At 46.0% G+C, this 22,049-nt stretch overlaps 1 protein-coding gene and 1 long non-coding RNA gene across 5 annotated transcripts in view; one reads left to right on the top strand and one right to left on the bottom strand.

Moving 5' to 3' along the window:
• Nucleotides 1–46: 46 nt before the first annotated feature.
• Nucleotides 47–22,049, bottom strand: part of COL8A1 (collagen type VIII alpha 1 chain) — a 96,370-nt gene continuing 74,367 nt past the window's right edge. For all 3 annotated transcript variants that reach the window (XM_054079681.1, XM_054079809.1, XM_054079744.1), the window contains 2 exons: nt 8,889–9,204; nt 47–7,037 (listed from right to left, as the gene is read on the bottom strand). In XM_054079681.1, the coding sequence (XP_053935656.1) occupies nt 5,131–7,037; nt 8,889–9,201 (2,220 nt within the window). In that variant the 5' untranslated portion in view covers nt 9,202–9,204 and the 3' untranslated portion in view covers nt 47–5,130. The remainder of the gene's footprint in view (nt 7,038–8,888; nt 9,205–22,049) is intronic.
• The window catches only part of LOC128853698 (uncharacterized), a 56,517-nt gene continuing 46,319 nt past the window's right edge, over nt 11,852–22,049 (top strand). For both annotated transcript variants that reach the window (XR_008452398.1, XR_008452396.1), the window contains exon 1: nt 11,852–13,138. This is a non-coding gene — a long non-coding RNA (uncharacterized LOC128853698). The remainder of the gene's footprint in view (nt 13,139–22,049) is intronic.

Below are 22,049 nucleotides of genomic sequence, written 5' to 3'. Positions count from 1 at the left end.
AAAGGCAGCACAACTAGGCACACACAGTCCACAAGGTTCCTGCAACGCATTGATGATGAATTTTTTACATATGCTAGGGAAGAGCCAAATGGGAGAGGTGTGCCCCTGGACCTTGTACTACCAAACAACAAAGGACGATCTGAGGATGTGAAGATTGGGGCAGCCTTGGCTGCAGTGGCCATGAGATGGTGGAGTTTAGGATCATCTGGTGTGGAAGAAACAGGACAATAAGCAGGATTACAACCCTAGACTTCAGGAGAGCTAACTTTAGCCTCTTCAAAGACCTGTCTGGAGGAATCTTATAAGGGCCGTAGAAGGTAGGGGGGTTCAAGAGAGCTGGTCGATATTCCAACACTTTTTCCTCTAAGCTTGAAATCCATGTATCCCTAAGAGTAAGAAATCAAGCAAAGGAAGCAGACCTGCGTGAATGGGCATGGAGTTTCTGGAAAAAAATCAAATGGAAGATGAGAGTTTATAGGATGGAAAAAAGGACTGGCCACTTGGGAGGAATATAGAAGTAGTGTCAGAGTATGCAGGGATATAACAAGGAAGGCTAAGGCCTACTTGCCGTTAAATCTGGCAAGAGGCATCAAGGACAAGAAGAAAGGCTTCAAGTGCATCAGTAGCAAAAGGAAGACTAGGGAAAATGTGAGCCCGCTGCTGAATGAGGGGTGTGTTCTGGTGACACAGAGGATTCTGAGAAGGTGGAGTTACTGAATGCTGCCTTTGCTTCAATCTTTACTTCTAAGGCTGGCCTTCAGGAATCCCAGACCCTGAAGGAAATGGAGAGGGTCTGGAGAAATGAAGACTCTCTTCACTGAGGAGGATCTGGTTAGTGATTACTTAAGCAAACCAAATGCCCACAAATCCATGGGCCCTGATGGGATGCACCCAAAAGTGCTGAGTGAGCTGTGGATATTCTTGCTACGCCACTCTCCATTGTCTTTGAAAGGCCGTGGAGAAAAGGAGTGGTGCCTGAGGACTGAAGGAGAGCCAAGGTCACTCCAGTGCCCAAAAAGTAGGATCCAGGAAACTATAGGCCAGACAGACTCACCTCCGCCCCCGGAAAGGGCATGGAACAGCTCGTGCTGGATATCTTCTCTAAGTATCTGGAGACAAAGAATGTTATCAGGAGTGGTCAGCGTGTGTTCACTGTGGGAAATCATGCTTAGCCAAATTGTAATAGACTTCTATGATGGTATGACTGGTTAGGTTGGTGAGGGGAGAACAGTGGATGTTGTCTACCTTGACTTCAGAAAGGCTTTTGACACTGTCTCCTGTACCTACCTCATATGTAAGCTTAGGAAGCATAGGATAGATGAGTGAATAGTGAGGTGGATTGAGAACTGGCTGGATGGCAGAGCTCAGGTCTAGTTGGAAGCCTGTGGCCAGTGGTGTTCCACAGGGCTCAGTACTGGGCCCAGTCTTGTTCAACATATTGTTAAATGAATTGGATGAGGGGAAAGTGTGTACCCTCAACAAATTTGCTGATGACACAAAATGAAGAGCAGCAGCTGATACACTAGAAGGCTGGCTGGCATTCAGCAAGACCTGGACAGGCTGGAGACTTGGGCAGGGAGGAATTTAATGAAGTTCAACAAAAGCAAGTGCAGGGTCCTGCACCTAGGGAGGAATAACAATGTGCACCAGTACAGGTTACAGTTTGACCTGCTGGAAAACAGCTCTGTGGAGAAGGATCTGAGAGTTCTGGTGAACGAGCTAACCATGAGCCAGTAACGTGCCCTCATGGACAAGAAGGCCAACGGTATCCTGGGGTGCATTAAGAAGAGCATGGTGGGCAGGTCAAGGTAGGTTTATCCTCACCCTCTGCTCCGCCCTAGTGAGGCCCTGTTTGGAGTCCTGTGTCCAGTTCTGGGCTCCTCAGCTCAAGAAAGATAAGGATCTACCGGAGAGAGTCCAGCAGAGGGCCATGAAGATGATTAAGGGACTGGAATGTCTCATAGGAGGAAAGGCTGAGAGACCTGGGTCTATTTAGCCTGGAGAAGACTGAGACGGGGTCTTATCAATGCTTACAAATATATAAAGGGCAACTGTCAAGAGGATGGGGCCAGACTCTTTTCAGTGGTGTCTGGCAGCAGGACATGGGGCAATGGACACAAAGTGGAACACAGGAAGTTCCACCTCAATGTGTGAAAAAACTTATTTACTGTGAGGGTGACAGAGCCCTGGAACAGGCTGCCTGCAGAGGCTGTAGGATCTCCTTCTCTGGAGATATTAAAAACCTGCCTGGATGCATTCCTGTGCAGCCTGCGCTAGGTGAGCCTGCTTTAGGCAGGGGATTGGACTGCATCATCTCCACAGGTTCCTTCCAACCCTGACCATTCTGTGATTCTGTGTGTGCAGATGCACGCATGTGCCCAGTGCCATTTATTAATGTTGTATAAAGTACACACAGTGTAATCAGATATGGAATCAAGTTTCAGAATAAACTTCAGTGCTTAGTAGAGCAAACAGCTGAAAATTTTTGAACCTAGGTAGGCTGAGATGTACCACAAGTGGAAATCTCACTCCAGGCTAAATAAAAGCGAAGTTGGGATGTAGTTTTTGTGTGTAAGATCAAAAGCAGCATCCTCCTGATTTTACCTTTTCACATTTTTTTTAATCTTGCCTGTCTTACTAGGGACTTTAAAGGGAATGCTAAAAGAAAAGACGTTTAAGAACATGGTATGTAACAAGAGACTTCAGATAGAAAGTGAGAGACGATGTGATACTTTGTTAACGTTTTGTTTTCCTTTTTCTGTGCAGTAAAGATGGGAAGCTGGGGAGTGGGGAGCTGCTTAGCTCATGGCTTTAGTGCATTTCTGGGAAAACAATTACCTGACACAAGCAGATATTCAATGCATTCATTTTAGTATGAACAGTTGAGGAGTTCACCAGCCTGGAGGAAATGCCTGGCTTTGAGGTGAGATCAGAGGAGCCACACCAAGGGTTGTCATTTGCTCCCTGCATTGGAGCCACAGTTGAATAGTGATCTAGATCAGTGACAAATACGTTGCTGCTTTTGCAGTAGGTTTTTGCAGGTGAAAAAAGTGGAGAGGAATGGGAAAAAGCTGTTTTCAAATCACACGGGAGTTACAGGGATGTGGTGTGCATCTCCCAGTCTGGGCAGCCAGCTCTGTTTTTTTAGGCAAGCACAATCCCTTAACAGTGCATCTCTATGATATCTGATTTTTCGGCTTTCTGCATGGTGCCCTGTTAAGTTGCACTCTCACATCGGCTCACGCTGAGGGGTCACCCATTCCCTGGGCTGCCTGCAGAAGCCCCTCGCTCTGCACGCCCCACTAAATGTGATGCTGGGACATCACGTTCCTCTTAGTGGCTTAGGGTGGGTTTTGCCAATAGAGAGAAACTAAAAGTAAAGAATATCACTTTTTTTTTTTTTTTTTTTTTTTTTTTCTGTATCAAGCTGTCAGTGGCTTCAGAGAGTCCTTTTGGTCTGATACATAAATTCAGTGGGTTGAACGTTCCTTCCAACAATTCTGCTGAATGAAGACAGGATTTTTTTTTTTTAAAGATATTTAATAAGATATTTTTTTCAAATCAGTACAAAAATTTTAAATACAAAATTATTTGCTTTTGACATATCTCATATATTCTGGGAACATACCGAAGTCACCAATTCCTGGTGAACTGTCCATCTGTTCCTGCCACCGTTCCATAAAATTTCTGAGATAAAGCACCACATTATATCACTGGAGTCCTTAGTCAATGTTAGACTGCATTAAACTCTGCATTTAAATAATGGTAATGCCAGTTAAATCCAATCTTAGTTCTGCATGAAAAATCTAGATCATTTTTGAATCAAAAGCGGTAGTGTTAGCTAAAGACATTGAAGAAGTGATGAGTACTTAGCTCTTTCAACTAGCGTAACAGTGTGTGATGTGCAGCACTGTACAGGGAACCACAGCAAAGTACACTGCCCTTTGGAAACAAATACTTCTGAGGCGAGATTAGCACCACTGATGAACAGACAGGTCTTGCAGAGAAGTTGCTCTCCTCATGTACACAAAAGGTCAAGGCCTGCAAGTTCTCCTTGACAATAGGTAACATATAAATAAGGATTGGAAATCAGCTTTTATATAAAATGAAGTTCTCAGATAAATTTGCATGATTGATATTGCAGGTAAAATTATTGATCTCAAACAACAAATTAGTTAATTAGCAAACAGATCTACTCCTGCTTTGCCTAGTCATTGAAGAGTAAACTGATTTAATTTTTGCTGAGTGGCAGAACAGGCATCTCTTCTGATAAGCCAAACAGACACAGGTTCTTAGCACGAACACAGAAATCCCAGGGACTTTGTACTGCCCTGCTGTATTGCCACATGTTGGCCAAAATGTCTCAGTCACAAAGCAAATGGGAAATCCTTCCTTTTTTTCTCTGATCTACCTCATCTGCTTCAACCGTGTACATGCAGATGGAGGCTTCTCGAATGCTGTGCATTTGGAAGTGAACCCAGCATCTGCTGGAGTCAGTGGTAGTATTCTGAGTCCAACGACTGCTGGAGAAGGCTCATTGGGAATAGTTACACCATCAATACTCCATTTCCATCATAAATAAATTGTTTAGGAAAAAAACCCTTACTTGCAGGAATATTTTATATGGGGAGGAGGGAAATAAAGGTCTCTAGCTAAAAGAACCTTTGCTTGTCAGGCAGACCTGCTGTCAAAGTAAATCCCCGCCCAAACAAATAAAAAGCCACTCATTATTTTCCGTATAATTTGAGACAGACCTACTCTGGCTTAAGTCACTGGTTTCAGCTTATAACTATGATCATTGCAACAGTCAAATATGCAACAGGAGCAAGTGACGTACACTGAGTTGAGCCTCAGTACTGAATTATTGTGAATGAAATGAAGTAAGCATGGCATCACAGAAATATATAATGTACAGCTAATATGTCCCCCTTGGGTGCAAAACAACTGTTTATGAACCTGATACACCATACCTTTTCTTATAACTAGCTGTGCATAATGTTGAACTTTGTATTTATTTATTTTTTTTTGTACAACATGGTCCAAAATGGTCATAAAATGCATCTGTCATGGTATAAAGGTTTGAAGCAGAGAAGAAAGATTTTGATTGTGTGTGTGTGTCTGGTTTTTGCTTTACATGGGATACAATAAATATCCTGAAAAAGACGAATGAACATACTGCCCAGCATAGAGTCCTGCTGCCTGCTCGGATGGCATTTGAACGTAAACCTTGTCTCCGTGCATCAGCTGGACAACAGCACTGCCCGAAGCCTGGTCCAGGAAACCCTTCTTGTACTCATCGTAGGTGTACATCAGTGGCTCGTTGTTCTTGAACAACGCCACCCAGACGCTGGCCCCTTTACAGTGGATGTGGTAGGCGAAGTAGTAGACTCCGGGGATCTCACAGGTGAAGATCCCTGTCTGGGGGTTGTAGTTCTGCCGGCCATTGTAGAGAAGCTTGTCGAACTTCACAGGCACTCCGACACGGGGGAAGGGAGTGAGGAGCTCCGCGGTGAACGCAGGCATCTCGTAGACGATGCCGCCAGCCTTGCCTTTCTTGCCCATGTAGCCATAGGGAGGCTTGACGCCTTCAATTCCCGGCCCCACGTCAGGCAGGTACTGTCCCACAGCCGGTGGAGTGGGTGGGATGATGACCGGGGGACCCGGGGGCCCAGGGGGTCCCGGTGGGCCCTGGAGTCCTGGCTGGCCGGGGGGACCGAGCGCCCCAGGCTTCCCTGGCGGTCCCTGCAGCCCTGCAGCGCCAGGTTTGCCCACGCCAGGGAAGCCAGGGGGTCCGGGCATGCCAGGCTCCCCCTTTGCCCCCGGCAGCCCTGGGGGGCCAATGGGACCACTGGGTCCTGCGATGCCTGGGATGCCCGAGGGGCCTTGAAGCCCCTGGGCACCGGGGAGTCCTGGCTCGCCCTTTGGCCCCACCAGCCCTGGGACGCCCGGCAGCCCTGGCAAACCTTTCTGCCCTGCTTCCCCCTTGGGCCCCGTGGGTCCTGGCAACCCCCGCAGCCCAGGGGCACCCACTTCCCCGGGGAAGCCCGGCTTCCCTGGAAAGCCCTGCAGGCCAGGTTCACCCTTGGGTCCAACTGGTCCTGGCGGTCCCACGGCGCCGCCTTCCCCTTTGGGTCCAGGGAAGCCGGCAGCTCCCGGGGGACCCATGATGCCCGGCAGCCCCGGCTGTCCTGGCTCTCCTGGCGGGCCCCCCATGCCAGGCGGCCCCACGTGCCCCTTCTCCCCCTTTGGCCCCAAGGGTCCAGGTGGGCCCCCCACACCACGCTCACCCTTGGGCCCGGGGAAGCCTGGCTTGCCAACGCCGGGGATGCCAGGGGGCCCCGGCAAGCCTGGCAAGCCCTGCTCCCCTTTTCCGCCAGGGAAGCCTGGTTGGCCAGGAACACCATCCTGGCCAGGTTTGCCAATGCCCGGTGGTCCTGGAGGGCCTTGGATGCCGGGGGGACCTGGGGGACCCTGCAGACCCAGCTCTCCTGGCAGCCCAGGCTTGCCGGTGGGTCCCTGGGGGCCGGGGAAGCCGACCATTCCCGGCTTGCCCACCCCAGGCAGCCCCACGGGTCCGGGGGCACCAGGCAGCCCGGGGGGACCCTTCAGACCTGGCAGACCTGGGATCCCAACACCCTTCTCCCCTTTTGGCCCTGGGATTCCGGGGGCTCCTGGAGGCCCCTTCATCCCAGGCTCGCCCTTCGGCCCTGGTTGTCCTTGTAATCCTGGAGCACCAGCTTTTCCAACGCCGGGAAGCCCATGAGGTCCCGGTGGTCCTTGTGGACCAGGTATTCCCATGGGCCCCATCTCCCCCTTTGGCCCCATCTCCCCTCTCGGCCCCGGGGGCCCCATCACCCCGGGTTTTCCCGGCATCCCTGGCAAACCCGGCTTCCCAATTCCTGGATATCCTTGTGGGCCTGGTTTTCCTTTGGCTCCTGGCACACCGTGACCGGGTAGACCTGGTGGCCCCGGTGGCCCTCTTGGACCAGGCTCACCGGGGGGACCTTGCTCGCCTCGCAGGCTGCGCACGGGCATCTCTGGGTTGAGGAGAAAAGAGAAAGAAGAAAGGGAGGGGGAGAGACAAAAGGTGATTGCAGTTGCATCCTTTCAGAAGCAAAAAGGTGGTTTCCAATTGAATGTGTTCCTTATGATGCCTCTTGGTCTTGTGGTAGGCAGGGAGGTGAAGCTGGTGTTCAGGTGGTGTTTGGAAGGAAGAAGATGTTTGTGCTGTTTTGCGTATCCAGAACTTGTGTGTGTGTTTCTGTTTCCATAAAACAATTATTTTGCATCATATTTCCTTTTTTTGCCATGCAAAAGACATTTGAGCTTTACTAGTGTTTTCCACTTACACAGTCTTAAGCAGCAAAATCTGCTTTCTGTCCCGTATTTCTGCAGACTAATCTACTTCTAAGCGTTTCTGCAAGACACAGAAGCTGCTTGGTGCTCCTGTGCTGTAGGAGTTCTGACATAAAAGAGCATCTGTTGAAAGGGTTTACACGAAAAATATCAATTCAAAAAGATTGTATCAGTAAGAGATTTGTACATAGGTATGACTGCATTTCCACCATGGCTTTGGTTACCATTAAGGTATTACTGGAAACCTACAGCCTTACCCTGCATCTCTAAGCTTCCACAGGTTTTTGGTGTAGCCACATCTAGAGCTCTTCTAAATACACAAAAAAATGCTTTTATTGTCCAAACCCACATTTTTGTGCATGTGACCACTGCAAGTCAGGGTGAGAGAGTTGCCACGTGGGAGTGGTTGTGCTGGGTTTGGTTGCTTTTCAAACTGTGCGCTTTTTGTGCTAAGTGGAAAGTCTGCTTTTAAGCAGATATGGATAAAGAAGTGAGAGGTTTGGGAAAGCAAGAGAGATGAGGTTTCAGGGCAAGAGAATTAACTGTTCTTTGGGAGGCAGAAACCCTCCCTCTCTGCACATGTCGTGTTTTATGCACGTAGAAAACCTTCTTTGCTCATGAGATGGGTTGGTTTTACTACAGCCAGACATGCTTCTTCAGACACTACAAAAATAGGCCCTGAAATCTTCCATTTACCTCTGAAGCCAGCGGAGGCTGCGGTTACACTGAACCCTCAATAAGACAAAGAGTTAATCAGCTTGTCTGAATTCACACAGACACTCACAAGGATTTTATGACACTGGTTGTTCCTCATTTCCCTTTGTATTTTGGACATTTTTTGTTGTTTTCTTAAATACCTTAATATTGTCCAAACTTTCTTTACAGAATACTGAAAGTACTTGTACGTGCAGAGCCGTGCAGTAATGCCCTGTACCTTCAATGCTTCCATTATGTTCATAAATAACGTACAGGAAAAGGACTGCAGAGCAATTATATGTTTTTTTTTCCTGCAGACTTCTAAATCACAGGGTCTGGAAAAATCCAGACAAAACTGTGATATTTCTGTAAATTCAGATCTTGGGGCTCTTACCTCTTATTTCATGTCTGGTCGCTGCAGTGAGAGTGGGAGCACCTCCAGGCAGGACCCCAGCCCACCTGCCCAGGCCATCATTTGAAACCCCATCAGAGGTTTTTCTGCGGTCCAGTAAGATTATGAGGTTTCTCCTAGCCTTGAGCAAGCACCCCAAAAAAGTTGGGCCAGCCCTGGGCACTAGGGACTCCTCACAGGTAAGGCTGCTCAGAGGCTTTGCTGCAGCTCAGAGGATGACTGTAGCCTTGCTCTGGTGACCCCCAGCTGCCTCACAGCTAATGTGAGCCTGTTTAGTCCACCTGTGGCCTGGTGCTGACCTGGCAAGTCCTTGGGGCACCTGGGTCAGCAGCCTGCTCCCCATCCTCGGTTATCCCTGGGCTGACGGTGCTATGGAGCACCAGGCCAGACTGCACAGGGGTGGCAAGGGACATGCTGAGCCTACCTTTCTCTTTCTTGGGAGCCATGTCCTTGCCAAGCAGAGGCATCTGCGGGACCTCTTTCCTGTACTGAGGCAGATGGGGGTACTCTTTCCCATACTGCATGTGGGGCACCTCCTTGCCCATGTGCTGCATCGGTATGCCTTCCTTGCCCAGTGGCATGTGAGGTACTTGTTGTCCAAGGGGTTGGTACTGGGGCACCTGGGGTGGCAGCTGCTTGATCCCATAGTAGACGCCACCTTGAGCAGACCTCACCAGCTCTATGTAAATGGTGACAGCCACCGCCAGCAGCTGCACAGGCATGAGCAGCATGGCCATCACCTGCAAAAAACACAATAAAACCCACAGTTAGAAGAAAGTGTGTTTTCGTGCTGTGTGTTTCCCGTTAGGGCTGACCTGCTCTCATTTTCTGCAGCAAAGTGGACTTAAATCTCTGCAAATTGGCTGTGGTTTATGTGATGCACTGGAGGACATCCTGCAGCAGGCCTGTATCTGGTTTATTGGAGGCTCTTACTCAATAGTACTATTATAGCAAATGTCCTTATATGCATGCAGTTTTATACTACCCTGTATGTTCCGCGCGCTGCCCTTTGTGGTTTCTCCACCCAGGCATCTGCTTCCTCCCATCCCCAATCTGCAATTTGTTGCTTTCTCACTTGTGTGACTGCTGTGGCACAAGGTTTGAGAAGCTCTGTTGTGAGCTCCAGCCCAAAGCGAGAGCAGGGAAGGGCATGTGGGGGTTCTCTTAAGTGTTTTCTGCCCAAGGAAGCTAAATTATCAATGCCCCTTCTGCTATGCTTTCCATAGTATTGAAAGCTCAGTTTCTGCAGCTTAAATCTGTGCCTAGGATTGTGCCTCCTGGCTGCAGAGTCCAGGGGCTCTCCATTTCTGTCTCAGCTCCTTGCCAGTGATCCTCTGAAGGTGATCTTCAATCCTCTCAGCCTTCAGAAAGAATTGGGCCATCATCGCCTTTGGGCATGATCAGCCAGTCTGTGCTATCCTCTGGGGATGTTCAACTATTGTCTAAAGGGAACAGCAAACCCTGTCCCCTCTGCAGGCAGGCTGTCCCAGCACCTCACCAGCCTTGCCAACACAGCAAAACAGGGTTGTTTTTTCTTTCTTTTTTTTCCCTTATAAAAACATATGTTTGGGGCTTCTTGTATGATCTGCTGTTGGCTTTCCTTTCTGCAGTAAGGGCATTACGAGCAGGTGAACAGCAAATCGGGAATTAGGAACTTCCTAAATGAATGCAAATTTGGGGACAGCTTGAGGTAACAAGGAAACACGCCATATGTTTGAGTACTTTGAAATTTGTCCCACAACCAAGTCTGGTAGGCAAGCCATGCGCTTTTCAAATGCACATGGCAATTACCAGACCTTATGGCTGTGTCCCCTTGTTCCCTGTCTTTGCTTTTCCACCATGCAAAGACACCTTGCACCCAGTCTGAGCACCTGGAAAAGATCCTACCGCACACGCACACCAGCTGAGCTTTGCCAAACCACTCGTCAGGACCTGCTGAGGCCAGGCATGATGAGGGTGGCCCAAGGAGGCAGCTGGGGCTTCCTGCTGCCTGCTTATTGTCCTGTCCTTCCCCTAGAGCCTGGCTCAACACGGAGGACGAAAAGCCCCTCGGTCTGTGGCAAAGGGGCTCAGCACCATGCCCCCCCTTCCCCCCGCCTTTGAAGGTATGTTTTGCAGGGAGAAGCTCTCCCCCTTTTCCAGCATTGGCTGTGGCTGTTCCTTGCCTGAACCCAGCTGCTCACAGGGCTGCAGCCCGGGCTGCCCTGTGCAGGGTAGTTCTGCAGCACGTGGGGGGAATGTGATAGGGGACAGCTTGCCTGGGGGCAGTGTGACCCAACATGGGCTAGGATGTGTCCTCGCAGGGGGTCTACAAAGACGTGGCCTTGAGCAGGAGAGACTGCCCCCAAAAGCCAGGGGAATGTGTGAGAGGTAGGTAGGATTGGAGAAAGGAAATGTATTTATGGACAAGAGGGAAGCAAGCGACTCTGCTTGCCTCCTCTAATGCTGCATAGCATACCTATGCAGCATTTTGAGGCCTCCAAACTGGGCCTCCAAACAATCTGGGAGGGAGTGTCTCGGAGGGAGTGTTTGTGAGGGACTCATGTCTGGTAGGCAGAGGGTGCGAGTGGGCTGCAGGGTGGCTGTGCAACTTGCCAAGCTCAGGGAGCGGGTCAGTGGCACCATAGGTGTCAAGCTCCAGAGTCATGACTTGTGTTTTCTCCTCCCAGCTTGGCTCAAGCACTGAGTGGGCTGGCAGTGCCTGTCCCAGAGAAACTTCCTCTCTTGCTGCTCTATGCTGTGGTGAATATTATTGACCAGGTAGTAACATTGGATGCAATTTTATTTTTATGTTTTACTCCTGCTTGAAGTTCCACATTCCCTTTGTGTTGGCAAAACACCTGGAGAAGTGGTTGCTGCTCTTTTCTCCTTCATTTTGTTTTATGACTTCATTTTGTCATGAAAAACGAAATTATTGTATCATCATTACTGAAGATGTAAGTGGAGGCTAAATCAAAATTGTGTAGTTAAAATAACCAGCAGAAGGTTAATATTTTCAATAATCTTAAATAGAGAAACTACAGAAAAGATGGAACTGTGTTACCAGCAAAACAGATCATTTAAGGAAATGAAATATCAGTGAATAAACACTAGATGGAGCATACGTTGCACAGCTGAGTTTCTACAGTCACTTTCTCCCTCTGGAATTTAAGGTCTTGGATGTAACCAGCTGCCATGTGGCAAAGAAAACCAGAGCCAAGATGTATGGGAGTTTGTCAGTGTAACTAAAGCCTACGTAGAGTCACTTATCCTTGTTCAGCAAAGCATTTCATCAAATGCTTCATCTCCAGTGAGTTGAACATGGCCCTTAGCCCAGGGCTGGCTGCTTTGCTGTGAGCTAAAGTATTAGGACCTTAGGGCACAGTATTTCTGCTTAAAACTCAATGGCACTGGACTGTGAGTACAGCCTGTGAGTGATCAGTTACTGAGCTGGGCCGAAATAACTTATTATCCCACTGCAGCTTCTTCCAGGCATAAGGACCCCAAGTGACCTTTCAGTCGAGAGGGAGCAGTATCCCACTCTTGTCTCTGTTGGCCTTTCTGTTCCTTTCTGTACCATAATGAGTAACTGCTTTGGCTACATGTGGCTGAGTAGGGTAACACCTGCCTCAGTTTGCAGAGAAAATCCCAGCTACTGCAATATTTACAGTGTTCTCTGCATCTATACTAAGTAAAAATCATTGCCCATGTGACAAAAGAAATGCAGTGAAACCTTTTAAAAATATGTATTAGAAGATATTGGATGATTTAGGACTGTTGTTGAAACCTGCAAGTATGAAGGGTATGGTGGATTTTGAAGAATGAGGTTATTACATTAGCTTCTTGGCTACTTTGTTGCTCTGGTGGACAGTTTTTGGGAGTTTGTTTTTTTAAAAAGATAACTTCAGTGGAATAAGTGGAGAGGGAAATAGGTAAAATTCCTTTGGATGTGATTTTCCTCCTTGTTTTTATTACAAAACATTGGCTTTGTGTGCGAGCGGGAGCTATTAGAAATAATTGAAAAAAAATTTCCTACGGGGAGACACCGGCCTGCCTGCAGCTCAGGGTGAAGTCAACCTCCCGCTGCTTGCACCGAGGTTCCTTGGCCCTGCCAAGTGTCACGCAATGCACCTGTGGTTTATCAGGCATAACCACGCAGCACTGAAGATGTTTTTGTGTGTGCACATGGAAATTTTGAGGGAGATCAGGCAAGACTTCTAGAGATAGGGAAGCTCCAGAAAATGAAGTGATCTCACTACATCTGTGTTTCCTTTAGTGTTTTCTGACTCATGATAACCAAAAGAGTGCTCCTGGAAATGACAGATTGCTTCTTATCTATTGATTTTGGCTGGGGCTGGTATCTGTGACTAGATGACGTGGAAGGTGGAAGGTTGTTTACTGAACAAATGGGACTTGGCCGACATCTTTGTGGGAGGAGGTCAGAGCCTCCCTAGTGGCGTCATGTGAGCTGTTTGGGTATTGGGATCTGCCGCAGGTACCTGTTTGGCACTGGCTGTACATCTCGTCTCTTCCCCTACTCCCAAAGAAAGGACGGATCAGACAAAATTACTCTTGAGAAATGTGGCGGAGTCGTGTGTGTGACTGCTACAGCTCGCTGCCTCCTGGTAGTGAGTCCAGCTGGATTAATACTATCAGATACCATCACCATAAGGCAAGCCTGCCCTAAAGCATAAGGTATGCCCGGAATAGTCTTTCAGTGTTGCAACTCATTGCCTATCTCATCCTAGTCAGCTTTTCTAAAACATTATTTATGTACTGAGAGAGAATTTGAAGGTCTTTTTTTTTCTGCCCTGTGTTTGTTTCTGAATGCTTGGGCGCACAGCTCTAGTTGTTTGAAGACCTCACTAGAAAACCACCAGCATCTTAAAATGCCTAAATGCTACTGAAAATCTTGCTTTTTGGTTTTTAAAAGAAGCGCATAGATTTAAACGTTGGACAGGTCCTCCAGAGTTTATGAATAGCAAACAGAGATTTTCACACTGGTGACCAGAGTGAGGAAGAGAAAAATCTGTGAGGATGCAGCCAAAGTGTAGGACTTCCCACATTCTTCACTGAAATCCCAGCAATTTAGGGATCATCTCCAAACACATTCATGTCATGTGATCCAATGTGTTTTCAAAGGTATCTGTCAGCAGAACAATAGTCTCACTTTGGAGTAGGATTTTCCTGGTTTCTGTCAGAAATCAGTGGGATGTGTCTACATATTTATGGCAGATAAATGAGTGCATGCGTGTGCCTCCGGAGAAGCCAAAGGGGTTGAGAAACCAAAGTTTCACTGTAACCGTTTGAATGCCTGAAGGAAGATGAAGGAAAAGCTACTATGCCTTCATAGTTACTGAATAGTGACTATGATTGTCATACTGACTGATCATTTTGCACCAGTCATTCAGATTAAAACACAGTAAATGTTTTGCTTTACCTAGGGTGGGGAAGCCACTGGAGGGCGAAGGAACACTACCCTAAACCGCAGTGTTCAGCTGCTTGTGTGTGAATGTCTGTGTTTGGCTCTGTGGGTGAGAGAGAGTCCATGAAAAAACACATTTTTATGGGCAAAGCTCAAGTGAGAACATTTCTCAATAATCTCGTTGGTAGAGCTATTCTCCTGAGAAAATTAGGAAGGACCTTCCTCTGGCTATTTGTGTTTGTCAGTAGAAACTAAAGACAAAACAAAATGTACCAGCAGTGCTAATTCTTAAATTGGTGTGAAGAAATAATGACTAGATTAGCCTAATTTTGCAAAGAATGTATGGAAAGAGTGATGCCCATCCATGTGGGACTTGAAATCTTGCAAAGGGTGGAAGCCAGACCGTGATTTATCGGTTCTTACAGGGATGATTACTCTGCAACCAATTTTGGGATTAACTGAAATTTACCCATGTCTCAGAACCTCTAAGACACTCGTCCAGAGACTAGTCCTATGGGCTTAATTTGTCAGGCATTTCTTTGAACTGCTGTGTTTCCGGAAGAGGTACAAGGCATGAGTAGATCTCAGTGACCTGAACTCTCTGCCCTGGGGTTCCTTCTACAGGGGCTGCCTAAAGCTGCAGAGAGTTGTTCCCCACTGCGCTGAGGGGACAAACTTGCTAGCGCTCAGATTTCCACATGGAAAATGACTGCTGCAAGACTTGCAACATAAAATTCCTAGTGACTCTGGAGATTTTGTGCCCAGAAGAGGGCTATTAAAAATGTTTGATGCTAAAAAGCTAAGTTCTCTAGGTTAGGACCATGCCTACTTTTGGTGTAATCTTGATAACTGATCGTATTACCTAGTATCTACAATGGTGTATCCATGGATGGCTCTACTCTTGGGGGCAGGAGGATCCAATCCCATGCGTACATTATAAACCTCACTAAAGCCTCTCTTTGTCATATACAGACATACAAGGACAACTGTGCAGCGCAACAGGCTTGGAGAAGAGTGGCTGGAAAGCTGCCTGGTAGAGAAGGACCTGGTGATGTTGGTTGACAGCTGACTGTACATGAGCCAGCAGTGTGCCCAGGTGGCCAAGGTGGCCAATGGCATCTTGGCTTGTATCAGAAACAGCGTGGCCAGCAGGTCCAGGGAGGTTATTCTGCTCCTATAATCGGCATTGGTGAGGCTGCACCTTGAATCCTGTGTTCAGTTTTGGGCCCCTCACTAGAAGAACAACATTGAGCTGCTGGATTGTGTCCAGAGAAAGACAGTGAAGCTGGTGAAGGTGCTGGAGCACAAGTCTTATAAGGGGCAGCTGAGGCAGCTGGGGTTGTTTAGTCTAGAGAAGAGGAGGCTGAGGGGAGACCTTATCACTGTCTACAACTGCATGAAAGGAGATTGTAGAGAGGCAGGTATTGGTCTCTTTGCCCAAGTGACAGGTGATAGGATCAGACGTAACAGTCTCAAGCCGTGCCACAGGAGGTTCAGATTGGACATTAGGAAAAACTTCTTGACTGAAAGGGTTATCAAGCACTGGAAAGCTGCCGAGGGAGGTGACTGAGTCACCATCCCTGGATGTATATGATTTAGTAGTGGACAGGTACGGTTTGGCTTGGTGATCTCAAATGTCTTTTCCAACCTAGGGATTCTATGATTCTATGAACATAATGCAATGGAACTGGCAAATAACATATTGCCATATTTCGGGAGCAACGCCATTGTGTCGCAGAGAACTGGTGGTTTAGATGCTAGGTCCCCCTTCTTGGGGACTTCCCTGGATGTCCCCCAACTCTCAGGCAGAGGTATGTTGCAGCTGGTGTGGAGTCAAGAAAAAGCTACGGTCTTCACAAGGTGATAACCAGTTTATTCTGTTTTATTTTTTAGTGTTACTTTGGTAACAAATAATCTATACTGTTTCTGTTTTCTACCATATAGTTCCATTAAACCACTGCAGATGTGTGCACAGCCCCACCCCATGCATATATTTTGTTAAGGTCCCCACCACCTGAAGAGCATTAGATTAATCACTGGGCATATAATTTTTTTTTGCATTTGCAAAATAATTTTGTTAGCCAGCTACCTTTCTTCTGAGCAGTTTTGGGAACAAATGGGAAGAGCAACTATCAAGACCTTCGTTCCTGTAATTCTCAGTGCCAGAGAATAGCTGGGGTGAGTTCAAGTGGTGGGTATCTTTAGATGTGAAAAGTCAAGGAAATATTGATTGCTGTTCTCAGCAGCAGTGCTGCTACATGTAGGACTAACTCGTTAATAGGTGAATGCTTTCTGAAGGATCTGAGGATCTGCTCTGCGTGGAGACTAAATTTTAGTGGGAACTTGTATTTTCAGGGGTAGGAAAATCCAACATCTTTCTGCTTGCCAAAGAAATTTGTGTTTGCTCAGAGCTGAGCGTGCCATTTAATACACACATTACCACTTCAATATAAAGCCCTTTTCTGCCTTTCTGTGCCAAACAAGTTTTTATGTCGTTTGTTCAGATGTTTTTGAAGTTGCAATCAAATTAACTAAACTCAATATGGGGGGGTTCTTTTGAGAAGTTCAGTCATACTCCATATAATAACAGGGAGTGAAGGCAACCACATACACCTTGGCACATACTTCTTCTGAAAGCTAACCAGTTTCATAACGCAAATTAAGATTAGCTACACTGATTTAATCTTATTTTCAGCAGGAAAGAGCAAGAGGATGGTAAGTGAGAGTGCTGCCCCTCAGCCATGTTGTTTGCAGGAGATGGTTGCTCCATGGCTGACTTTAGCCCAAGCAGGTTTGGGAATTGGAGTCCAGCATCATTTTACTTTTAATGGTGCTTACGTCTTCATTGAAGGCAATATATGTTTCTTGAGTAGATGAAGAGTTTACCTTGCCAAAGGGCCTTTAAAGGGCCTGTGTATTCAGTAGGGACGAAAAGTAGGATTTACAGTAAATGTAATCCTGCCTTCTTGCCTCTTATGCAACTCTTCCCACAGAGATCAGGTTTATTCTTCCCTCCCCACTCCCCTTTTCACTGTCCTCTCCAAGGAAACAAAATAGAGTTAAGTGTCTGTGTTCAGTTTAGATTACCAAGAAACAGCTATTGTTCAGTATGTTAAAAATAAATTAAATCATATTTTGTTCAAGGTCTAACAACTGTGTCTGATTATCATGTGGTATTTACTAAATCTAAGACAGTCATAACAAGAATTGTCATAATAAACATTTTAAAATGCACACATGCATAAACCTGTTGCTAATGGGGAAAATTCAACATAAGGCAGATGCTTACTTCTATTTTTTTTAAATTCAAAATGATGCCTACATTTGCTTTCCTAGAGAAGTGTGAAAACACCTAAATAAATGCCTTCATCTTAAAAACCACTAATTGGATATAAGCTATCTTTGGCTTCAGTGGCAATTATATGACACTTTCTTGCAACACTTGCGGAGATCTCTGTTTATCCTTTTGTAAATCCATTTCCAAAGACAAAGCAACTGCCTCTCCTCTGGTCTTTTCACAAATACATTTGTGCTCAATCTGGATGGTCACTCAGCTCTCTGTATGAAAATTCCCCTTTCAAATTCACCCTTCAACTTACCGTTTTTTACTTCGAAATAGTATGTGTGTCTGTATCTACACATATAGGAAAATAGTTGTTTGTGTGCAGGTATTTATGTCTGCACACACGTGAAAACACACATCCTGAGACTGGAAGGAGCCATCATGAGAAAGAGAAATTAGGCTATGCAGATGTATTTATGTTGCCCTTAGTCTTCTCCCCATGCCCAGTCTGCTGTGAGCCTGCATATGTGGGCCTGGGTAGGCATCTCCATCTCTCTGAAAATCTGGGTATGATTAGATTGGTATCTCCACAACCCCATCTCCCAGGCACAGGGCTCTACTGACTCAACACAAATATGAAGATTATGATTTGCGATGGTATTCAGATGCCTGGTGCTAGTTATTGATTTCCAGGGGAGCTAGTCTCTTGCATGTCTTTGAGGATCTGCCCAGAAGCTATTTGCTGAAAAATGACTGAAAGCTATTTGCAGTCAGATAGCAGGGAGACGTGAGATGGATCAGCAAGCTGGGCGCTGCTAAACAGGTGACCACAGTCCCTGGGCATGCAGCTTTCTTGTGTGGTGGTGTGTACTTGTTTGCATGGATCGGTGTCTGACCTCAGGGTGGGGAGGAAGGACCAATGTGGGGAATGTTTGCAGAAAAGCATGCGACTTTAATTATAGGATTAGAATTAATTATAGGTAGGATTTAGCAAATACCTGCCTTTGAATACATTTTCCTGTTCTCTGCCATACAGCATGTGCTTGAATCCTCTGCCTAATGCTCTGTTCTGGGCAGTTTGCCTACAGTCTTGGTGGCAGGCAGCTTTGATGGAGATGCTTAAGTGACTGCCACTAGCTCCCTATTCAGCCATCAGCTGCGTGAAGCATGTAAACCCGGACCCAATAATGTGGAACACACAAAGTGATCAAAGCATAAAACTGCCTCCCTGCTTATCAGCATGTAATCGCGCTCCTGGCGTGGAGCCCAGGACTGGACACCAATGCATATGAGCACATATTGTTTGTTCAATGTGGGAACTGAACTGAGGGCTCCTTCTCTGAAGCGGTGATGCTACTGGACACTGCAGAAGGAGCTCCTCGTGGGCCGCAGACACTAACATCATCCAAGGAATTTGCCTAATCCGATATAAGAGATTTGCTGTGCGTGGCCCACTAGACACAAGGCTGGTTTTCGTGGAAATGCTTTTATAGACAACCAATCATCCCTTGGGGGATCATCACATCTATTGCCAGTCTCCAACCCCCAAATAAATGCAAAGACAAACAACCGGAGATGCACTTTTCACTGGAGTGTTTGATCCAGTAGGCTGAACCCCAAGGTGTTCATAATGAACTATGGTGATTACCGGTTACAAAACAGCTTGGATGGGGAACTATAGGCTTTCCTTGGGTAAAAAAAGCTCCCTTCTCAGCTGCCACTCATCGCTCTTGGCCTTACTCTTCACTAAGACTGGTTGTGCTGGCTGCGTGCAGTATAAACCTCCCAGATTTCCATGGTACAATTGTTTGAATGTTATTATGGTACAATGGTTTGCAAAGTGTATCAGACCATTTTGCTATTTTAATCCAGAGCAGTGCCTCTAGCAGTCCTGCTATGAATTATACTCACTGGTAAAAGTGTAAAAAGTTTCCATTTCACTACCTCTTGGTTTAGCCAGCTACAGCTTTGTGAACGAGCCACACGCTAGCAATTGGCTCTAAATGACAAGTGAAAAAACTGCACAGTGTTAAGCTTGTTAATCAGCAAAATGCTCCATCTTACCAGATGTATGGTAGTAGACAAAAGTGAAGGAAGAAAACCAACACTTTCTGTGGCAATTAATAAAATTAAATATATCCTGAATCTCCACCCAAATACTCACAAATGACAGAGAATCTTATCCTGGAGTACATCTACTAGTTTTACTGTTCAGAGATCTCTTATTTGCTCATTTCATTAATCAAAGTGTTGTACTAAAAGCAGGAAAAAAACCCCATATTCTCTGTGAACGTGCCTTGAGTCCCTGAGAGACACAAAAGATCAACTTAAGATTATATGTACTTTATTCTAATACAGCCTGGTTAAGGGTTTTCTTTGATGTGTCTGGGAAGACTGCTTAGAGGGGGAGCATTGTGTGAAGTAGTAGATTTTGATACCTCTAGGAAAGCTTAGATGTGTATGCAAAAATCCTGTTCATTAACATCTGCAAAACACAAATACATGCTAAAGTACCTGTTTTTCTTACATGCTTCCCAAGAAGTAGCAACAGAAAGGAAAACCCTGATTATAGAAGTATTCTTGATAATGAAAATGTCTGTTCGTTACAGATGTCACAGGGAAGATAATCTCTCTTTTTATTAAATTAAACATTATGTAAAGCAGTACAGATGTCTGGAAATGTAATATTGGTGTAGGCTTGACTTTTCAGACCAGCTAAGCTATGCTTGATGCCAGACCTGAGTAGATGAAGGAAAAACGGTCAGAAACTGCTCTTGCACTTCTCTTGATCCTGTGTCTGTAGCATCGTTTCAGTCACTGGTGCTGCTTGAAATCTGACTTGCCTTGCATGGCCTGTGGGCTACCTGCACGCATTCTGCCACACCATGGCCACTGTCACTGTATCTTTATTTGGCGGATAAAAAGGCTGCACTGTGTTCTGGGTGGATAAAGCTCAGCTGCAGCTTTGGGAAAGGCAGGTGCCTGTCTCTGGTACCACCAAGATCCAGCTGGTGATGTGATATGCAGTGGAGCATTTTGGGAAGTGAAGGCTCCTGGGACCTTTTGGATGCCTGAGGCAGGCAGGAGGGCTGGCTCTTTGGAAAACGGTATTACCCTCCTTATTATCTGTGATCAAACACAGACTTCTCTGAGGTTTATAACTATATTGTCCCTCCACTTCTCTTTTTAACACTGCATGCATGCTGATTACATTTAAGTGCTTTACAGTGATCTAGACAGGAACCATTAACCCCTAGCAAGGCATCAAGATAATGAAATCTCATTAAGATAAAGAGTCTAATTCTGGTTGCACTAGTTCTCTGGTTTAAGTCTTTTGGTTACAGAGAAAGTTTATTTCAAGTGCTCCTTTGTAGTGATCATACTCTAACCTTTGCAACCTGCAGTGTTTACTTTAACAGTCCTGGGAGTTCTTGAGCTATTAAGCAAGAAAACTGTGTGGGACTCTGGAGTACTTGGCCTGATCTTAATTTGAAACAATTTATTGTTCTCTGTGACTCCTGTTGCAATCCTGTGCCCTTCCACTTCGCCTTCTTGCCATAAAATTTACTTGATTGCCTCTTTCTTAAGCTGGCACAACATAGCATTTCTGTTCCTTTTCTCACTTTGATGGCGAGCAAACTGTGTTTTCTTGGCTGTTGCTCTCATGCTGCTTCATGACTGGGTTTTTTTTGCCTTGGTTTTTTTTTTTTTTTTAAATAAAAGCAAAAGGCTTTAGAGATTCTATTTTGTAGATGAGTTGTTACCACTTACAATATTTCCATTCACTGTGCTTTGATGAGCCTGTTGAGAGAAAGAGAAGATTCTCCCTCCCTCATTTTTATTTACTGTGTTGTAACTTTGCAGCTTCTTGGAACCCCAAAGTCCAAGTCCAAATGAGACATGAAAACAATGACAAATGTCTGTAAAGTATTTTTCATGAAAAAAACTCCTGTCTCTCGGACAATTTTTATAGGAAGGTTATTTTCCATTAAAAAGATTCCTGCCCTTTGCATACTTTTCCTACCTTTGCTGAAACAGTGGAAGATATTATTTTGCCTTAGAAGGTTAAACATACTAGACCACTCCACCCAGACAGAAATCAGGAGGAAGTTTTAAATTTGTAAGCATTGTCAACATTTGTCTTTGTATTTTACTATAAAGTATTGCAGAGACCATCATATTTGTTAGGATGATCAAACGTTTAGTGCAGCCGTTTGGACACGTTATCACCGGTAACTGTAAAACTAGCAAATATGCAGTCAGTGCTCAGCTCCTCCTCTTTAACTGTTATAAAATGCCTGTAGTGCAGGGTGTGGGCCTAAGGTGCCCTTTGTCTGCTGATGCCTCCCGAGGTTTCAGACAAAGTCTGTCATGGCTTTTCTCCTCCACGGGCCTCCTTGGGTCCAGTGTGACCTGTGCCAGTTCCCACCCAGCCCCTGGGAGCTGATGCCTGTAGCTGACCAGCTGGGGTATGCCTAAGAGGCAAGAAACGTGCACTTCAACACCATTTCCTAAAGGAAGGAATTAGATCCCTCTTCTAAAGCACCAAGTAAGCTTGTGCTTGAGCTGCTGATGGCTGTTCAGAGTTTGAGAGAAAAATCTGGCACCTGCCTTCAAAGAAGGATTGTGGACTATGAGCTGGGAGTGGAGGGACTTGTGCCTGTGTTCTTCATTTATCGGAAGACACTTAAACCCAGGAGAGATTGACAATTTAGGATGAACAGCAACCTTCAGCTTTTCCAATCTGGCTGGCTCAGGTAGCTCCACAAACAGTGGTTTTTAGGAATCCCGCTCTGAGGCACTCAACTCCCCTTACGCACATGCATGGAACCAAGGCATTTAATTTAGGCATGTGGGATCCATTATGGGGCCAGATACAAACATCCTCTATTTGAAAG

This window comes from Cuculus canorus, chromosome 1 (assembly GCF_017976375.1).
Source record: "Cuculus canorus isolate bCucCan1 chromosome 1, bCucCan1.pri, whole genome shotgun sequence".
In the NCBI taxonomy this organism is placed as follows: Eukaryota; Metazoa; Chordata; class Aves; order Cuculiformes; family Cuculidae; genus Cuculus; species Cuculus canorus.
The sequence above is the reverse complement of the archived record's forward strand: the minus strand, read 5'-3'. Positions and strand labels throughout refer to the sequence as shown.